Consider the following 21,242-nt stretch of genomic DNA (forward strand, 5'->3'; position numbering starts at 1 on the left):
CTCTATTCCCCCTTCCTACCTCCCTCCCTACCTCTTTCTCTCACTTTTTTTCAAGTAAATAATAAATAAATAATTTTTAAATGATGATAATGGATAGCGGGGCATGATGTCACATGCCTTAATCCCAGTGCTCGGGAAGCCAAGGTAAGAGGATTGCTGTGAGTTTAAGACTAACCTGAGACTACATAGTAAATTCCAGGTCAGCCTGGGCTATATTGAGACCCTACCTCAAATACCAAAACACAAAAAAAAAAAAGATAAGAAAGCATTTGAAAATGTAGAAACCCCATGGTAAAGCTTGTTAACCTCTGCTTAAGTAATTATTTGATTTCTTTTTCTTTTATTGTAAGTGTGGTATACATGTATGTTTGCATGTGTGTATATAAGGGTGCATGTGCACACATGTACCTGTGTGTGGCAACCAGTGGTCGACATCAGGTGTCCTTCTTAATCCCACTTTATTTTGAGAGGACATGGTCTTTCACTGTATCTAAGATTTGGTTACACTAGCTTGGCTGCACGCCTTGGGGATCCTCCTGTCTCTGCCTCCCAGCACTTGGGTTACAGGCACACACCCAGCTTTTCCATGGTAGTGGAGGTCCATAGTCAGGTCCTCATGCTTGTGAGGCTAGCACTGTACCTCTCAGCCATCTCCCAGCATCTTCATTCCTTTTTCTACCTTCAGATCTTTTTGTATTGTAAAGTACAAGGGTTTTTTCTTTAAAAATGGTAAACTTAAAGAATATATATGTGATCTTACAATAAAACCTTTTTGCTCATTCCCTATAGAGTACATTGCACTTTATCCATATTCGAGTGTAGAACCTGGAGATTTGACTTTCACTGAAGGTGAAGAAATCCTAGTGACCCAGAAAGATGGAGAGTGGTGGACAGGAAGAATTGGAGACAGAACTGGAATTTTTCCATCAAACTATGTCAAACCAAAAGATCAAGAGGTAAAGTTATTTGGGTATTAAAAACAAAACCAGCCTGATATGGTGGCACATGCCTTTAATCACAACACTTGGGAGGCAGAGGTAGGAGGATTGCGGTGGGTTCAAGGCCACCCTGAGACTCCATAGTGAATTCCAGGTCAGCCTGGGCCAGAGTGAGACCCTACCTCGAAAAAAAAAAAAAAATTAAGCTGGTCATGGTGGTGCATACCTTTAATTCCCAGCATTTGGGAGGTAGAGGTAGGAGGACCGTCATGAGTTCAAGGCCACCTGGAAGCTACCAAGTGAATTCCAGGTCAGCCTGGGTTAGAGCAAGACCCTGCCTCGGAAAACCAAAATCAAGCCAGGTGTGGTGGCACATGCCTTTAATCCCAGTACTCGGGAGGCAGAGGTAGGAGGACCATTGAGTTCAAAGCCACCCTGAGAATAAGTTGATTTGACCCAGTTAGTCATGTTTAATGTCAGGAAAGAGCTGCTTGTATATAAATTATACCAGCAGACCAAATCTCTGTCAGTGTTTCATTAATATGGTGACTATGTGGTTCACTATCATTTTGATCTCCATAAAGAAACAAGAATCCTGGACATTAGAAATCTTTAATTTTTGGCTGGAGAGATGGCTTAGCAGTTAAGTTACATGCCTGTAAAGCCAAAGGACCCAGATTCGATTCCCCAGTACCCATGTAAACCCAGATGCACAAGGTGATGCATGTGTCTGGAGTTCCTTTGCAGTGACTAAAAGCCCTTGCACACCTACTCTCTGTTTCTTTTTCTTTCAAATAAATAAAATTTTAAAAAATTTAATTCTTAGTAGCTTCTGAACTTTCCTGGATAATGATTGTTGGCAATAATAAAAGCATTATGTCTTTTCCTTATAGAACTTTGGGAATCCTGGCAAATCTGGAACTGCTAACAGAAAACCTGGTATGTATAATAGAAATCTTGAAAAATAGTGAAGTGTTTGCTCTAATCTTGAATCACAGTGCTTTTCTTCTTCTTTTCAGAGATTGCTCAAGTAACTTCTGCATATGTTGCTTCTGGCACTGAACAACTGAGTCTTGCACCAGGCCAGTTAATACTAATCCTAAAGAAAAACACAAGTGGGTGGTGGCAAGGAGAGCTACAGGTAATAATACATGCTCATAAAACATAAAAAGTCAGTTAAGATTTTAAATCATTCATAGGAAATAATCACACTTTAGTGCTACTCACTTCCCTCCAGTCTTTTGCCTATTTTTAGCACAGTTTGGTTGGTATTATAAATAACAATTTAAAGAAGACTTTTTGGTGATGGCATATTTGTTTTCCAGTAGTTTATCCCTTACTAAACCATATGTATATATGTATATATATATATATTTATATATTTATATTTATATGTATGTATGTATTTTTTTTTCAGAGAGAGCGAGCGAGCAAGCGAGCACACATGGGCATGCTAGGGCCTATAGCCACTGCAAACAAACTCCAGACACATGCTCCCCCTTGTGCATCTGGCTTATGTGGGTCCTTTGGCTTTGCAGGCAAACAATTCAACTGCTAAGCCATCTCTCCAGTCCAGGTCTTTTGTTTTGTTTTGTTTTGTTTTGTTTTGTTTTGTTTTGTTTTGTTTTGTTTTTCGAGGAAGAGTCTCACTCTAGTCCAGGCTGACCTGGAATTCACTCTGTAGTCTCAGGGTGGCCTTGAACTCATGGTGATCCTCCTACCTCTGCCTCCCAAGTGCTGGGATTAAAGGTGTGTGCCACCACGCCTGGCCCAGGTCATTTTCTTAAAGCACACCCTCACCTCCACCTGAGACATCCCAGCTATGGGTATCTCTTGTAGGAGGACGGGATTTACATAGTATATTGAGAAAAAATACAACCTGTCAGACTGTCCCTAGCAGTCTTAGGTGTTTGAAATAGTAGAGAAAAGAAATAGGACAGGCAGATGATTCTAGTTTTTTCCTAGAGTGTTAACAGATGGTTTAATTTCTAAAAGTTCTTTAGTAGTTAAAACTAACAGGCATTTTAGGGTCAAAAGATGATGAGAGAAATTTTTTTTTTGTTGTTTATTTTTATTATTTGAAAGTGACAGAGAGAGAAAGAGGCAGAGAGAGAGAGAGAATGGGCGCACCACGGCCTCTAGCCATTGCAAACGATCTGCAGACGCGTGCGCCCCCTTGTGCATCTGGCTAACGTGGGTCCTGGGGAATTGAGCCTCAAACCGGGGTCCTTAGGCTTCACAGGCAAGTGCTTAACCCCTAAGCCATCTCTCCAGCCTGATGAGAGAAAATTTTTTTTAATTATTTATTTATTTATTTGAGAGCGACAGGCACAGAAAGTAAGACAGAGGGAGAGAGAGGGAATGGGCGCGCCAGGGCTTCCAGCCTCTGCAAACGAACTCCAGATGCGTGTGCCCCCTTGTGCATCTGGCTAACGTGGGACCTGGGGAATCGAGCCTCAAACCGGGGTCCTTAGGCTTCACAGGCAAGCACTTAACCGCTAAGCCATCTCTCCAGCCCGATGAGAGAAATTTTTAACAATGTATTTTATTTATTTATTTAAGAGAGAGGGAGAGAGAGAATGGGCATGCCAGGGCCTCCAGCCACTGCAAACGAACTCCAGATGCATGCACCCCCTTGTGCATCTGGCTTATGTGAGTCCTGGAGAATCAAACTAGGATCCTTTGGCTTTGCAAGCAAATGCCTTAACCACTAAGTCATCTCTCCAGCCCCGATGAGAGAATTTTTATGTGAGGTTGATACATGATGATAATTCAAAAGGTAAAGATAGCTTCATTCTTGCATACTTGTTTTAGGATTCCTAAAGAACATACTTTTCTTGTTAACATATTTTTTATTATTTTCAATCAGGGTGGGGAGGGAATGGGGTACTGCAAACAAACTCTAGATGCACTTGCCATTTCGTGCCTCTGGCTTTACCTGGGTATCAGGTAATTGAATCTTGGCCATTAGGCTTTGCAAGCAAGCACCTTAAGCACGGAGCCATCTCTCTAGCCTAATACTTCTTTTGAATAACCCCCTCAAATTCCACCTTATGATTTATTTTGAACTAAATGGGAAACCTGATCTCCAGAAGTCTTAAGTATGACTTCCTGATATTAACAAAGCTCCATGGTATACTTCAATGAGCCATTCCTTTCAAATGGTTGACTTGAATGTATTAAAACTCTGGAAAGCTATTTTAGATTATAAATATCATTTGTGTGAAATATCAGACCCCTGTACTCAAAGGACCTTAGAGGAAGACTTCTATGGGTAGCATTTTCAGCAGCACTTTGAGTTGCCTAAAGTGGTGATTTTTACAGTTGTTTAGGATTAACCTGAAAGGGTCCAGTGATGAGTTCAACGGTCCCATTACCAATCCCCGTGTCTACCTCATTCACTAGACATATTCATGGACCATTCTGAATGGTGATATACCTAGGATTTTATCACAAAATGGTACAGATTAAAATCATCCACTGGAAAAGACAGTACAGAGGGTTCCAAAAAGGGACCTTGGGGATTTTTCTCTCCAAGCAGATTATGGACAGCATTGCCTCTTCCTGGCAGTAACTTGTGATAACATACACGTAGTATTGCCACCAAGAAAAACTCATGGGGCTTTCACTAGGACTCCATCACATAGCTTTAGTTCACTGTTCATGTGAACAAACCCCATGTCCAACTCAGAGAGGGTGAGCTAACATCCAGTGACTCAGAACACCCACCATAAATCACATTGACAGAATTGGGAAGGCCCAGGTTCCCCAACCCCAGGTAAACTAAGACACTTACAAATGAATATATTCCAAGGATTTTAGAGTCAACATCCTAAGAGTCAGTTTCAAAGGCCAGACCTGGATTTGGACAAAGTTAAATTCCTTTTCAAACAGCCAAGAATTTTCTAATTTTAAGTCATATTTCAGTAATTTGGGGAGGGGGAGTGTTTTTGTTGAGGTAGAGTCTCACTCTAGCCCAGGCTAACTTGGAACTCACTCTGTAGTCCCAGGCTGGCCTTGAATTCAAATCTAGTGCTGGGATTAAAGGTGTGCACCACCATGCCTGGCAGTAATTGTTTTTGGTTTTTTAATATATTTTATTTGGGCTAGAGAGATGGCTTAGCAGTTAAGGCACTTGCCTGCAAAACCTAACAACCAGAGTTCAATTCCCTAGCACCCATGTAAAGCCAAATGCACAAAGTACATTTACAGAAGCTGGAGGCCCCGGCATACCTATCCTGTCTGTCTGCTATCTCTCTCTCTGCTTCCAAATAAATATGTAAATTTTTTTAAATTGAAAAGAATTTAAGACAAATTGAGAATGGACACACCAGGTCCTATGTCCACTGCAAATGAACTCCAGATGCATGTGCCACTTTGTGCATCTGGCTTCATGTGGGTTCTGGGGAAATCAAACTTGCGTTCTCAGGCTTTGGAGGCAAGTACCTTAACTGCTGGGCCATTTCTCCAGCCCCAGTAATTGTAATCTCACCTATTTAAAAGAAAAATTTAGGGGCTGGAGAGATGGCTTAGTGGTTAAGCGCTTGCCTGTGAAGCCTGAGGACCCCAGTTCGAGGCTCGATTCTCCAGGACCCACGTTAGCCAGATACACAAGGGGGCACACGCATCTGGAGTTTGTTTGCAGTGACTGGAAGCCCTGGCGCGCCCATTCTCTCACACTCGCTCTATCTGTCTCTTTCTCTCTCTGTCACTCTCAAATAAATAAATTAAAATGAACAAAAAATTGTTTTAATTACTTATTTATAAGCAGAGAGAGAAAAAATGAAAATGGGCACCCCAGGACCTCTTGCCACTGTAAATGAACTCTAGATGCATGCACCATTTCATGCATCTACCTTTATATAGGTACTGGGAAATCAAACCTGGATCATCAGGCTTTGCAAATAAATGCCTTTAACTGCTGAGCCATCTCTCCAGTCCTCATCTTTTAATTATGTATTTATCTTGCTAATTTTATAGGCCAGAGGAAAAAAGCGACAGAAAGGATGGTTTCCTGCTAGCCATGTTAAACTTTTGGGTCCAAGTAATGAAAGAACCACACCTGCCTTTCATGCTGGTAAGAAAGTGGTTAACTTGTGTCTCATCATAGATAACTTGTTAAAGCACAGCAGCCTCTTAGATTACCTAACTCTTTTGAAAGGTATGAAAATTTTTCCTTGCCTTACCTCTGCTAAAAGTAACATGCCACTGAGAACTTCCTTTCCAAAAAAGCAAGACTTTCTCACTGATACTTGAAATACTTCACTCCTTGAAATTTTTCAAGGTGGAATTGCTATTTTATCATACTTAAAGGAAGAAACAGTTCACTTGGCTTTGTTTGTTTGTGAGGTAGGGTCTCACTCTAATCCCAGCTGACTTGGAACTCACTTTACAGTCCCAGGCTGGCCTCAAACTCATAGTGCTCCTCCTACCTCTGCCACCCAAGTTCTAGGATTAAAGGCGAGTGCCACCATGCCCAGCACACTTGGCCTTTTAACTGGAGCTAATTTCATAAGAAAGAATGGGGGAAGGAAGATGGGAAAGTGACAAGCTCAAGAAAAAAATTAGCATAACCTTAGTATTAAATATTAATTACTTCTACAGGTAGTAATAATTCATGTAGGAATAATGAACTGATTATTTTGCTGTTCTTTTGATAGTATGTCAGGTGATCGCTATGTATGACTACATAGCAAATAATGAAGATGAGCTCAATTTCTCCAAAGGACAACTTATTAATGTTTTGAACAAAGATGATCCTGACTGGTGGCAAGGAGAAATAAATGGGGTGACTGGTCTCTTTCCTTCAAACTACGTTAAGATGACGACAGACTCAGATCCAAGTCAACAGTGTGAGTAGTATCAAATTACTTACCTTTCATCTGATATGAAAACTTTCATATGCTGTATTATTACATTTATTGCTATTCTGGATCAGATCTTAAACTTAGAACTCACAACAAATGAGGATTCATATTTCAAGTAAGGAAAAACTGTCTTATATCAAGGCATGGTGGTACATGCCTTTAATACTAGCACTTGGGAGGCAGAAATAGGAGAATCACTGAGTTTGAGGCAAACCTGAGACTACATATTGAATTCCAGGTTATCCTGGGCTAGAGTAAGATCTTACCTTGGGGAAAAAAATAAAAGCCAAAGGCGGGAAGAAGTTATATTACCTTTCTTCAAACACTTTCTGCTAACTTTAGAGATTAGTATTAGATTCCATCTAGAAAACAGTACGTACTCTATCTTGTGGGGTTTTTTATGATGGTCACCTGTACTGCGGCTTCTCTTCACCACCCTTTCTCAGGATCCAATGTTCTTTTCGGCATAATAAAAAGTAGCTGTGCCTATAATTGCCATTAATTTTGTGGCCTCTTCATGTATTTTCCACATGTTTACATAGTACCTGGCTTGAAGGAAAAAAAAAGCCTGTTTAAACTATTTGTAAAACAGGTCATTCTTTAGAGAACTACTTCTGTTACAAAAGATGTGTGAATCAATATCACTTGCACAATATTCAGAAGAATATTCCTGACCTCAAAAACATAAAAATTGTTGCTATATAATAACATATCTTGTTAGCTGTATAGCTTTATAAAAATATTTATTTGTTTAGGAGAGAACAGAGAGAGTGCGGGGGGGGGGGGGGGGGGCGGGGAGGGTCACTCCAGGGCTTCCTGCCATTGCAAATGACTGCAAACACCTGCGTCACTTTGTGCATCTAGCTTTACCCAAGTACTGGGGAATCAAACCAGGGTCATTAAGCTTAGCATGCAAATGCCTTTAACCACTGAGCAATCTATTTAGTCTAGCTAAATAGCCTTTTTTATAGTTGCCAAGAAACTCAGCAGTAATAGTAAATTAGGGAACAAACAGTACTTGAAATAACTTTTTGTCTTTTTAAAGTAGATGCCATTTTTTTCTTTTGTTTTATTTACATTTTCTTGATTTGTGTTTCTATCACTCTAGTCTAATTATTGAAAACAGCCTTTCATTTTAATTCATTGGAGCATATAATTGGTAACTAAATCAACAGAGACATTCTTAGGATTCATTGCAATGCAAAGGTTTTGAATTTATTTTATGCTATATGTATAATGTGTATTATTTTCACTTTAAAGTTGTAAAGATAGGTCTTATCTTGAAAGACAACTCCTCCTTAGATGAATCAACTAAATTTTATAGTTTAGAAATAGGAGGAGGCATTTAATATTCCCACAAGTGTCACAGAATTAAAAATTAAAGAATTAAAGTGTCTCAGAAATAAAGAAAATTACAACAGGTTTGGAGAGATGGCTCCAGTAATAAACTGCTTTCCACTCAACCTGGAGTACCAAAATTAGATCCCCAGATTCCATGTAAAAGCCTTAAGTGAGTGGTAGAGAGAGATGGTGGCAAAGGAAGTAGAATTACCCAGAAGCCCATGGTGAGCACAGCAAAGAGCCTGAGTGAGAATTCACAGCAAGAAACCCCGCCTTAACGAAAGTGGACAGGTGAGGACTAACCTGAAAGTTGTTCTCGGACCTCAACATGCATGCAAGAATACACATACACACACAAATTAATGTTTTCAAAAATTATAATTACTTGGATTACCTAATGGATGACTATTTTTAAGCTCCGTTGATGGTTTTCACTTTACAGTGTTTAATTAGAAATTGGCTTATCTGGTTAGTTATAAGTACCAGTGTCACATTTCTGTGGCCTGAGAGATGCAGATACTTTGAGACTTGCTGTATTTGAAGATTTTTGCCTAGTGATCCTTGCTATCAGTCCAGAATGTCAGTACATTTGGTTTTTGTAACATCTGAAAGTTTGATAGTTTACAAAACTGCTTTGATATTTTCTATATTATTTATAGTGTTAGAATACCCTACTTCACATAGTAAGTACATATAAAGAACAGATGATAGCTATTCTTTAGGAATGGGAGGACCATGCCCCAGACCTTTCCTGCCTTTCATCTACTTGTTCCATGACAGTTCTGTCAGGCTCCCCTCTAGGGCTAATTTGAAAAGCTCCTCTTCAGAAATCTACTTCGAGTGTAATCTCCTAAAGAAGTAACCTAAGTTTATGACACTTTTTATTCATGCAGCCCAGTTGACCCTGAGATCACTGTGTTGCTGAGGATGACCCTAAGTTCCTGACCTAAATGCTGGGATGATGGGCCTGAGCCACCACACCCAGCTAAACATGAACCCAGAGCCTCATGCAGTCAAGAGAAGTGCTCTATCACTGAGCTACATTCCCAGCTTTTTATTCTTAAATAAAATAGTGGGTTGCTAGTAAATGTTTGTACATAAGTGATACAGAGAGCATGAATTAGTTATCCAGGAACACATAATCTGCATGCATTACTTTTGGCAAACAGGCATGGTGCTGCACACCTGTGATTCCCACACTTAGGAGGATGAGGGTGGGAGGCTAGTCTGGGCTAGAAAGTAAAACTCTATCTCCAAAAACAAACAAAGCAAAATGCTTTTGGCCAAAGAGTATTCCGTCTTATGTTGTGTGGATTAAGCTGTGAGAGCCAAAATTTGCCCGTGGTTGAGGACCTCATTGGAATTTCACTCTCAAAAAAATAAATAAAGGGGCTGGAGGAATGACTTAGTGGTTAATGCATTTGCCTGCAAAGCTAAAAGACCCTGGTTCGATTCCCCAGGAACCATGTAAGCCAGGTGCACAAGGTGGCACATGTGTCTGGAGTTCGTTTGCAGTGGGTGGAGGCTCTGGTGCATCTATTCTCTTTCTCTCCCTCCCTCCCTCTTTCTCTATCAAATAAAAATAAAATATTAAAAAATAAGTTAAAAACCTGGGTTGGAGAGATGGCTCAGCAGTTACGGCACTTGCCCACAGAGCCTAATGACCCAAGTTCACTTCTCCAGGACACAATAAAGTCAGATGCACAAAGTGATACATGTACCTGCTGTGTGTAGCAGCTGAAGGCCTTGGCATGCCCATTCTCTCTGTCTCTCTTCTCTCTCTCTCTGTGCTTGCAAATAAAGAATTAGAAAAGAAAAACTTTCTAAGCCCCGGACGTGGTAGCACAGACCTTTAATCCCAGCACTTGGGAGGCACAGGTAGAAGAATCACTGAGATCAAGGCCAGCTTGAGACTACATAGTGAATCCCAGGTCAGCCTGAGCTAGAGCAAGACCCTGCCTCAAAACACACACACACACACACACACACACACGAAAAGAAAAAGGAGGAGGAAAGAAAGAAAGAACAAAACAAATTTCTGTAGTGAAGAAGTCTATATTTATATCTCCAACATAGTGACCTCTAGCCACACTTGGCTTTGAGCATTTGAATTATGGCTAAAATGAATGAGAAATTGAAATTTTAATTTAATTATTTTAGCACTAAATAGTTTTTGTGCTCGTGTCTATAGCATTAGCACAGATGTAGAAAACACCTAGTTTCAAGTCTTTCCTGAAATAAAACAAGGAAATTGTAATATCCAAACACAGAAATAAGAGCAAGAACAATCCTTCAATCATTACTGGTCAATACAATTTTAAGAAATGAAGGGCTGGAGAGATGGCTTAGTGGTTAAGCACTTGCCTGTGAAGCCTAAGGACCCCGGTTCGAGGCTTGACTCCCCAGGACCCATGGTAGCCAGATGCACAAGGGGGCACATTCATCTGTAATTCGTTTGCAGTGCCCTGGCACGCCCATTCTCTCTCTATCTGCCTCTTTCTCTCTCTGTCACTCTCAAGTAAAATAAATAAAAATGAACAACAACAAAAAAAAAAAAAAAAAAAGCCAGGCTCATGCCTTTAAAAAAGAAAAAAGAAAGAAATGAAGTCCACTTTGTTTCAGATTTTAACTTCCATGGTGTTTCTGGATTTTATGTTCTCGTTTTTCCTCCTAGTCAAGCAGGAGATTCATTAACATCAGTCATGTTCTTTGAGTGCTCACCACGTACTTACAGGCATGGGAAGTACAAACATGAAAAGACAGTTCTTGCACCAAAGTTGCTTCAGAGCTTAGTGGGAAACAGACATTCAAATAAATTTACAATTGTCTGAATGAATATTTACATACATATTGGGAAAAGATCCCCTAAGTGGATGTGGAGAAAGAAGGTGTGTTATCATGGAGGGCTTGGCAGAAGGCATTTGAACTAAGACCTAAGGAATAAGTAGTTACAGTTTACTGGAAAGGCAAACGTGGGGGACAAGAGGAAGTGCCTTTGATTTTCTTGATCATTATACATATTGAGAATGGAGCAACAGAATGTTTAAGGGTTGTTTCAAAATAAGGTACTTTCAAAGTTTTCTTTGTTTTAAAATTATTATAACTTATCTACTGCCTCGTTTTTGGCTAATGTGCCTGCATTTTTGTAGTTTGTATCTGAAAACTGAATTCTTTTTTAATATTTTATTCATTTATTTTTAATTATTTGAGAGAGAGGCAGGTAGAGAATGGGTGTACTAGGGTCTCTAGCCACTGCAAGTGAACTCTAGACACAAGTACCACCTTCTGCATCTGGCTTTATGTGGTACTGAGGAATTGAGCTGGGTCTTTTGGCAAGTGCCTTAACTGCTAAGCCTTAATACTTTCTTGTTTTACATAAATGAATAGCTAAAGGTTTGTCATCCATCATAGTTTATAAAAGAGCTGTCGCTGGGCATGGAGGCACACACCTTTAATCCAAGCACTTGGAAGGCAGAGATAGGATTGCTGTAAGTTCAAGACCAGCCTTTCTACAGAGTTTCAGTGAAATCCTACCTCAGAAAAAAAACAAAAATTAAAAATAGGGTTGGAGAGATGGCTTAGTGGTTAAGGTGCTTCTCTGTGAAGCCTAAAGACCCATGTTTGATCTCTCTCCAGATCCCACATAAGCCAGATGCACAAAAGGTGAGGCAGGTGTGAGGTCACAAATGCCTATTAGGTGGTACAAGCATCTGGAGTTCAATTGCAGTGGCTGGACGCCCTGGCACACCAATATTCTCTCTCTCTCTCTCTCTCTCTCTCTGTCTCCCTCCATCCCTCCTTTTAAAAAAAAATAAAAAGTAAAGAGCTTTCAATTCTTTAGTTCTCAGGACAATTTCCAAGTATTTGCTCTGCAAAATTCATTATTCCTAAGCCGGGTGTGGTGGCACACGCCTTTAATCCAAGCACTTGGGAGGCAGAGGTAGGAGGATTGCCATGAGCTCAAGGCCCTGAGACTACATAGTGAATTCCAGGTTAGCCTGGGGTAGAGCGAAACCCTACCTCGAAAAACCAAAAAAAGAAAAGAAAAGAAAAATGCATTGTTCTTATAAAACCACTATTTAGGACTAGAGAGATGAGCCAGTGGTTAAGGCGCTTGCATTACAAAGCCTGGCAGCATGGGTTTGAGTCCCCAGTAACTACATAAATTCAGATGTCCAAAGTGGCACATGCATCTGGGGTTCATTTGCAGTGGCAAGAGGCCCTGGTGCACCCATTTATATTCTTTCTCTTTCTCTGTCCCTGTCTCTCCCTCTCTATCCTTGTAAATAAATAAATAGAATTTTTTAAACCGCTATTTAAATCACCTGCAAGACTAGTGAGTGCCAGTTCTGTTTATTCAAAGTAACTATTTACTAGAAGCTGAAGATTCAGAATTGCTTTTCACAGTGGATGAGTACAATCAATTGCATTGATAGCTGTGAAATTTTGTATGAGCCTACAGTGACTATAGGATATGATTCAGAAGATGCTTTAATAAATATAACTGGGGAATTAATTTGAGATCTTTTTATAACTGCCCAGATATTTAGAAGTAAATAATCTATTTTTGCAGTCTTTGTATCAGCATTGAGAACTTGTTAAAATGTAGAGTACCATTTGTGTTTCTTTAGCTCTTATAAATATTATTTTCATTTTATTACATAATTGGAACATTTTTAAAAGTTGAGCATTTTAGTGGTTCAAATTTATTTAGTTGATGTTGCATGTTATTAGTGGTCAAACTTTATCACCCACCTATTTTGCTTTATGTTCATTTTATTCCTCATTTTTCTTTTTTTAGGACCCAATGTTGTCTTCCAGTTGTGAAAGCACCCCAGAGACCCACTATCCAAGTTTGACTCTAGCGTGGAGGCAGGGCAGGCAGCCCTGATCAAATATCTCCTACACAATTCGTTTACTTCGTTCGAATGTTAGAGCCACTTGTGATTATTCCTTTGTGTTTCTAATTTACAGTAAAAATTTATTTGTAACAAGTTCAAGGATAGTGGGTCTTTGTGTGGCTTTCCCTGCTGTTCACTCTGGCATCCTCTAGCGGTTTTCTTTTTTAATTTGGAAATTGTAGGTCATTAGCATGCATATTTAGTTTGCTCTTAAATGGTGGGAGTTCAAACACACAAAGACCCACTATTTGCACAAACTGTTCTCTCTGGTTTGGAATGGGCTGCCTTGCTTTTCTAATGTTATTGCAACATGTATATTCATTACAGACTTCAGATGATGCTTGCTTATGTTCTGCTATTATATTTGATCTAATCCTAATCACAATGAGCTCTTCACTGGCTCAATTTGTGATTTACCATCAGATATACACTGTTGATTACTTTACAATATGCCACTATGAGTAACAATATTTAAATTTGTTTAAAAGCCAGGAATTGGAAACAGCCTTTTCTGTGTTTTCTGTATAATCTGAATGGGAACAGTAACATTTTGGGGGAACTTTGTTATCTCACAGGAAAGAAGAGTGGCCTACTCTGGCCAGAGTGGGGTGTCTGGTCTATCTCAGCACCCAGGAAAGAGCACAGGTACCTGTAGGGCCTTCTGTGCTCTAGGCCACAGGCACTGTGGAATGTGCTCCAGCACAGAGTTGTCACTTCTTTACCAGTGACCTAAAAGGGGGCTGTGTTCTTGTTTTGTTTTGTTAATGAATTAAAGCTTCCCATGTTGGCTGTGAGATACGAAACCTTCCCTAGTTTAGAGCATTTGTTATCTATAATATATTTGAAAGTCAGAGTTCATGTCCTAGTACACAAAACAACACTGTTGGCATTCTTGATGTATTTAATAAAGATAAAAGGAACCCTTGAAGTATAAGCCAGGCTGGAAGCAGGCAGGCCCGCTTTAGCCAAAGTCTCACAGTGAAGGAAGGGTACAGGGGGCTGGCATTTCTCTACATCTGTGCAGCTTTTGCAGAAGCTAAAATATTAACTTTATCATCCATACTTTGCTGGCTAATATCTATTCTTCACCAATGTAGGCTACTTAGCCATAGGATTTTATTTCCTTTCCTTGAGTGGAAAGCACTCTAAACCTAACAGACCTTATAAATTAATATATGTGAGAATACTTAGCTGAAACAAAAAGGAGTTTTAGTAGACAGTATTAAAGTATATCTGAAAATCAATGAGTTTATGCAATTTAAAATGTTTACAAACTGCAGTGCAATCTACTGTTAGTGAAATGTCTAAGTCAAGATAAATGCATATATAATCACCAAGTCCTCACAGAAAAATGAAATATGCTTTTATACCTCTGAGTTTAGGTCAAAAGCATATTTTGTGCAATATTATGTTAATGTGCCTGTATATTATGAATAAATTATTTTAGTTGTACATTGCCTAAATCAAGAATTTTCAATGCTTGAATAAGAACCAGCAGTTTAGCTGTCTCAAAATACTTCACATTTTTGGGGTGTTGGGAGATGTGTCTATGTGTTCCCTGGGATGAGTATTTCTAACGCCACCCCCATTCATAGAATTTGGCATCACCATGATGTTTTGTATGACATAATAGGAAAGCAAAAATAACATTTTCCAGGTGGAATAGCAGACTTACTGGCAGTCACTAAAAGAGAGTGCCAAAACAGATTCCTTTTTCAAAACTCTCTGTTCCATATTACATGGCTTTCCTGGTCATGCCTTTTCTCTCCCTCAGCTTTCTGCTTTTGTACCCTTGAGTTGAGTTCAGTGTAAAGAGAGCTGCTTCATATACTATGTTTGATAGAAAGCAGGCCACTGTTAATTGACCACATAATTTCATATAACATTTTTTCTTTGTAACTTTTATTTGCGGTTTATCCATTATACTAAAAAATTGTTTCAAACATATTTTTATAGCTCAAATCACTTCATCTTCATGCTGATAAAAGTCGATTATTTAAAATGGCATTCAGGTTGAGCCTAGCATCTCTAATCAATCTGAAAATAATGTGTCATTAGGTACCTATGGATTAAATCACATCAGCCCAGTGCTTAAGCTGAGTGGGAGTCTGGGAAGTCCACTTGCTGTGGTGAGTGAACTCCCACTCCGTGTAGGTATTTTGTCATCTATTCAAGAGAAAACTGTAAAGAAAGGAAACAGACACATCACTTAAATCTTCACAGTGCATGCAGTCCTTTTCAGTACCTCCTCCAGCCATGTATTTGTTCTCTTCCTGACTCAGTATGAGGCAGCTTTCTATTTGCTTAGAAGGAGTTTATTGCAAACATAATTTTAAGTGGAATACAACTAAATAAATTTGAACCTTGTAGCAAATGACAAAAATATATGTTTGAGATTTCATTATGTGATAGGCATTTTTAAAGCACTTGATGGGTTTTCAGGCAATGAAAAAAATAGTTCTAAAAATCAAAGCTGATTTTTTTTTTTAAGAAAAACTGAAAACTAAAATCAACCCTACTGATGATATAGTTTCTCTGCAATCTTGAGTCATTTAGAAATAGTATAACTATTTAAAAATTTAATTACTATTTTATTGTTTTAAGATACAGTATGAGTACTGATAGCTGAAAAGAAACTGGGGAAGGAAAAGTAGAGAGAGAAATGCCAACTCCAGTCTAAAGCTTTATTTGCCAAGTTTTCTTAGAATGAATTTTACCAAGTTATGAATTCCTGTAAATAAGATCTCTGATGGAATACTGAGAAACCATTGCCTAGCATGGCACTACTGATGCTGCTGTGACGCTGCTGTAATGTCATAAACTATTACAATGTTGCAAAGTGCTGTGTTTGCCTTACATTTTTCTTTTGTGTGTCTTAAACTCTAGTTCAAAAATACTGAGATTGTGCAAATGCTAGGCACGCTTGGCATGAATAATCTGTTTTTATTTTTACAAAGTTGTATTATAACTATGCAAGTGTGTTATTAAAAGGACACAAACTATATTACTTGTATTGTGTATTTCTTTTGAAGCATTCTTTAAAACTTATTTTTACTTATACATGAGTATGATTAAATGTCTTGGGAAATTCTTTTTTCTTTTGAGTACAGACCAATAAATTGTTTTATATCACTGAGGGCAAAAGAAATTTTTATTTTAACATGCTATTGTTTACTAAAATGTAAAGGGAAACATAATCTAGAAAAGAGACTGTTAGTCTTTTTTTCTACAGTTTTTTTAAAAAGATTGGAAGGAACTTATAACTAACTGCAGATGTAGAATAAAACTTTTTTCACCCTCCATTCCTCCACCCCAAGTAAGACTACTTCACTAAAGTGCTTTAGGGAATCAGAGCCAAACAGAGTATTTACAATTACATAATAAACTTGGTATTTATATAAATTGGCAAAAAGAAAAATATGGGTCAAAATGTAACAGCATGAACACCCTCTTCCCTAAGACCATCTCCCTCATCTCTGGAAAGTTACCCAGCTAACATGAATTGAAGATTTTCTTAAGGCCAAGCAAAATACTGAGGATACCAAAACAACAGTGAAAGCATCCGAGCTTTCACAGTGCATGGCACAGTGGCAGAATCAGGATAAAAAGAAACCTTACTAAGCTCAGCAGTATAAATTTCCTGTGGCTGAGGGGCAAGCAGAGGAGGAGTGTGATGAACCCTACAGAGAGACAGGTCAACATCTCTGTAGGGCACTCAAAGCGGAGGTGTGGCAGGCAGGTCAGTGGTGCAGAATCTCTGGCTTGACTGTTAGAATGACCTGGGAAGCTCTAAGCCCAAAGGTCAGCTGGGCATGAGGACTTTTCCAAGCTCCCCAGATGATTCTGGTACACAGCCAAGGTAAATAAAAGTGGTAAAACAGTTCTGAGGGAAATTTGTCAAAAGTTGAGCATTGATGAGGACAAGTGAAGTATTAATTAATCCCAGGCCTTTAATCTTGAGTGACAGAGTGGGTGTGGAAGGGGAATAATGGTGCCACCTACTCCAGGAAAGAACCAGAGCTGGGGAAAGGTGAGTTCATTTTTTTCTATAAAGCACCCATGGGATGTCCAGATAGAACTGTACAGCCAGTAAGTCAGGTAGTTAGTACATGGTACATGGAAGCTGGTGGAATGATGTAATACCATGCATATCTGTAGCTGTTGGAACACAGACCTATGAGATCCCAGTCAAGGGTTGGTAGTGAGAGGGATCCATGAAGACAGGTTTTACAAGGATACGGAGAGCACAGTGCTAACCTTACCACCATTTAAAACACTGAAGTTCTGGCTACAAAAAGAGAGAGGGTGGGAGTGCTGTTTATTGAGGACTCAGATACTTTTCTAAGGTTCTTGAATGAATCATTTCTACAGGTGCAAAAATTAAAACAGATTAAATTACTTTTTCAAAGTCACAGTGCCAGTTGCTTGAGTGGTCTGGCTTGAGTCCATGCCATCAATTTCTATATTAATGTGCTAATGTTGCTGCCATTTTCATAATGATGAAACTCTAAGTGGGACAACCATTGCTCATACCAGTGACAAGAGGGAAAGTTAGGGCTGAACAGTGTTTTCTTTATATAAAAATACACACACAGCTGGGCATGGTGGCACATACCTTTTATCCTGGCACTTGAGAGGCAAAGGTAGGAGGATTGCTGAGAGTTCGAGGCCACCCTGAGACTGCATAGTGAATTCCAGGTCAGCCTGAGCTAGCATGAGACCCTACCTCAAAAAAAACAAATAAATAAAAATACACACACATTCCAGGTCAGCCTGAGCTAGAACAAGACCCTACCTCAGAAGAAGAAAAAAAGAAAACACAGCTGGGTGTGGTGGCGCACACCTTTAATCCCAGAGGTAGGAAGATCACCGTGAGTTGGAGGCTACCTTTTAATCTCAGAAGTAGGAGGTTCTCTGTGAGTACAAGGCCAGCCTGAGACTACATAGTGAATTCCAGGTCAGCCTGGGCTAGAGTGAGATCCTACCTCGGGGAAAAAGAAAAAGAAAAAAGCACAGAAAAAAGGCAAGGATAGAATATATTAAACAGCTTGTAGCAATGATATTTCACCTTATAACAGTCTTACTGACATATAATTCATACAGTGTGCAGGGCACCTATTTGAAATGTGTGCGATTTAGTGGTTGTTAGTATACTCAGAGTTATACAGCCCTTGCTATAACCAATTTTGAAGTATTTTTATCACCTCAGAAAGAAACTCTATGCTCTTTAAGCTATCAGCTACCACTCTTTCTCTGCTGACAGCCCACTGCCCCCATGCACCCACCACACGCTCATGCACACAATCCCCAGCCCTAGGAAACCACTAACCACCTGTCTTCATATATTTGTCTGTTCCGTATATTCCATGTATGTGAACTGAGATATGTGTGGGGTTTTGTGATTGGCTTTTTGCACATAGCAGCCATGTCATAGTATATATCAATACATTATTCCTTTTACCATCAATACAATTCCTTTGGTAAATACCAAAAGGCATAGTTACCAGATCATATAATGTTTGGTTTTGTCACAGCCAGACTGTGCAGAGTGGCTGTGCTATTTATTGTCCCCAGCAGTACTGACTTGAGAGTTGTGATGCCTCCATATCCCCATCAGTGTTGGGTGACAGTATCTTGGGTTCTGACCTTTGTAGTGGTGTGCAGTATGTGGCTTTAATCTACATTTCCATAATGACATCTTATGTAGAGCATCTCTTCATACACTTACTTGTCATCTGCATATCTTCTTTGATGAGGTGTCAAGGTCTTTGGCCCATTCTTTAAATCAGATTTTTTTTTTCCTTACTGTTGAGTTATTTGTGCATTTGGCTGACAATTCCATATCAGATGTGTTTTTATGACTATTTTCTCCCAGTGTGTGGTTTGTCTCTTCTCTTTATCTTTCATAGAGCAGAAAAGTTTAATGTCATTGAACCCCAATTTATGAGTTCTTTCTTGTGTGGGTTGTGTCTTGTTTTTAAAGCCATGATCAAACCCAAGGGCACATATATTTTCCTTGTCCTTCTCATCTCCTAGGCGTTTTATGTTTTGTGGTTCATATTTGGTCCATTTTGAGTGAATTGTGAAAAATAGGTCTCTGTTAGATTTATTTTTTTTTCATGTAGATGTCTACTGTTCTTATAGCATCTGTGGTAAAAACACCTCTCTAGTCCCTTGACATCGCTCCTTGGTCAAAATCAGTGGACAACACTGTCTAAATCTACTTCTGAGTTTCCTCTTCTGTCTCATTGATGTATGTATCTGTTCTGTTGGCAGTACCACATTATCCTGGGTACTGTGGCTTGATGGTAAGTCTTGAAGTTAAGAGTATCACTCACCATCTTTTTTCTTCTCTTTCAAGATTGTGGTGGCTATTTGGGCCTTTTGCTTCTTCATATGAACTTCAGGGTGGGTGTGTTGGTACACACCTTTAATCCTAGCACTCTGGAGGCAGAGGTAAGAGGATCACCATGAGTTTGAGGCCACCCTGAGACTATATAGGTCAGCCTGGGCTAGAGCAAGACCCTACCTCAAAAAAGCCAAAAAATAAATAAAATAATAAATTTCAGAACCAGTTTTTTAATCACTTTTTAAACTTGTCTTAAGGAAAGTTAACCAATTATGAAAGGCTTTTTTGGAGACTTTATGCTTTTGTCAAAAAACAAAAATCAAAGCTAGGCGTGGTGGCACATGCCTTTAATCCCAGCACTCGGGAGGCAGAGGTAAGAGGATTACCATGAGTTTGAGCCCACCCTGAGACTACATAGTGAATTCCAGTCAGCCTGGGCTAGGGTGAAACCCTACCTCAAAAAAATGAAAAAAAAATCAGGGTTTCAAAGAGTAATAACGTGTAGCTGGGGAGATAACTCAGTCAGTAAAGTGCTTACCTTGCAAGCTTGAGTTGAACTGGAATTCAGTTCCCAGAATCTGCATAAATTCTGGACATAGTGGCAATGGCCCCAATCTTAGCACTGGGCAGATAGATCTGTAGAGCTCAATGGCCAACTAGTCTACCCTAATCAGTAACCTCCAGTGAGTCACCCTTCTTCAAAAAGAATTAGAGGGGCTAGAGAGAGAGCTTGCAGTTAAGGCACTTGCCTGCAAAGCCTATGGACCCATGTTTGATTCTCCAGATCCCATATAAGCCAGACACACAAAGGCGAGGCAAGTGCAAGGTCGTACATGCCTAATAGGTATCGCAAGCATCTGGATTCTATTGCAGTGGCTGAGGTCCTGGCACACCAATTCATATTCTCTCTCTCAAAGATTAAAAAAGAAAAAAGAAAAGTAGAGGGCTGGTGAGATGGCACTTGCCTGCAAAGCCAAAGGACTCAGATTCAATTCCTCAGTTCCCACATGAAGCCAGATGCACAAGGTGGTGCATGCATGTGGAATTTGCTTTCAGTGGTTGGAGGCCCTGGTGCACCTATTCTCTCTCCCTCTCTTACTCTCAAATAAATAAGTTAAATATTTTTAAAAATAGGTAGATAGTATATCTGAGGATGACACCCAAAGTTATCCTCTGGCCCCCACATGCACATACATGGCATACACAAATACCAAAGCATAGTTTCAAAAAGAGTAATAAAGTGAGTACAGTAAAGTAGAATTGCTCTGAGTTCTGGTTCTGCCGCCTTAGCTCAGACTTGTCTGTATAATATATTGAAGCTAAGGTAACCACGGTGCAGGTGATACTCAGGCATTTGTGCAGCATTAGTTCACTGAATAACACACATAGTAGGTTCTGGAAAGGATAGCTGACATGTAGTAAACGTTTTCTGTGTGCTCCACAGTAAACCACGATTTGGGGGTTGTCTGGATAAGTGAATGGTGTGTTAGATCTGATTCCAAAACTCATGCTCCTGGCCACCTGCGCCGTCTGCATTCCCTTCACTAGTGGCTGTCATTTTTCCAAACCATGATGGGTAGCAGTCATCATTTAGTTCCAACATAGATGTGAGAAGAGGAGTGACGAAAAGTAACAGCTTACATGATCCAGGTCCAGTTATATTTCAGGACACTGGAAAAACCTGCCACTGGGATCCCTGTGCCACCTAGTGGTTATTCATTGGCTGCTGTGAAATTAAGAGTCCAAAAGTGCTAAAGAATATCCTAAGCTCAGCAGTGTGGGGTGATCTTCAGTTCTGTAGTCATAGACAAGTGGAAAAGATGAACTATATATGATCATACCTTGG

General features: G+C 39.5%; 1 protein-coding gene across 6 annotated transcripts in view; it reads left to right on the plus strand.

Moving 5' to 3' along the window:
• The window catches only part of Itsn2 (intersectin 2), a 210,627-nt gene that overhangs the window by 148,190 nt on the left and 41,195 nt on the right, over window positions 1-21,242 (plus strand). For 5 of the 6 annotated variants that reach the window (XM_045151310.1, XM_045151315.1, XM_045151313.1 and 2 more), the window contains 5 exons: window positions 790-956; window positions 1,832-1,877; window positions 1,958-2,079; window positions 5,919-6,015; window positions 6,599-6,790. In XM_045151310.1, the coding sequence (XP_045007245.1) occupies window positions 790-956; window positions 1,832-1,877; window positions 1,958-2,079; window positions 5,919-6,015; window positions 6,599-6,790 (624 nt within the window). Of the gene's footprint in view, window positions 1-789; window positions 957-1,831; window positions 1,878-1,957; window positions 2,080-5,918; window positions 6,016-6,598; window positions 6,791-12,947; window positions 16,050-21,242 lie in introns of those variants that run through there. The other variant, XM_045151316.1, reaches the window with a different exon arrangement.

Source organism: Jaculus jaculus, chromosome 5 (assembly GCF_020740685.1).
Source record: "Jaculus jaculus isolate mJacJac1 chromosome 5, mJacJac1.mat.Y.cur, whole genome shotgun sequence".
Lineage (NCBI taxonomy): Eukaryota > Metazoa > Chordata > Mammalia > Rodentia > Dipodidae > Jaculus > Jaculus jaculus.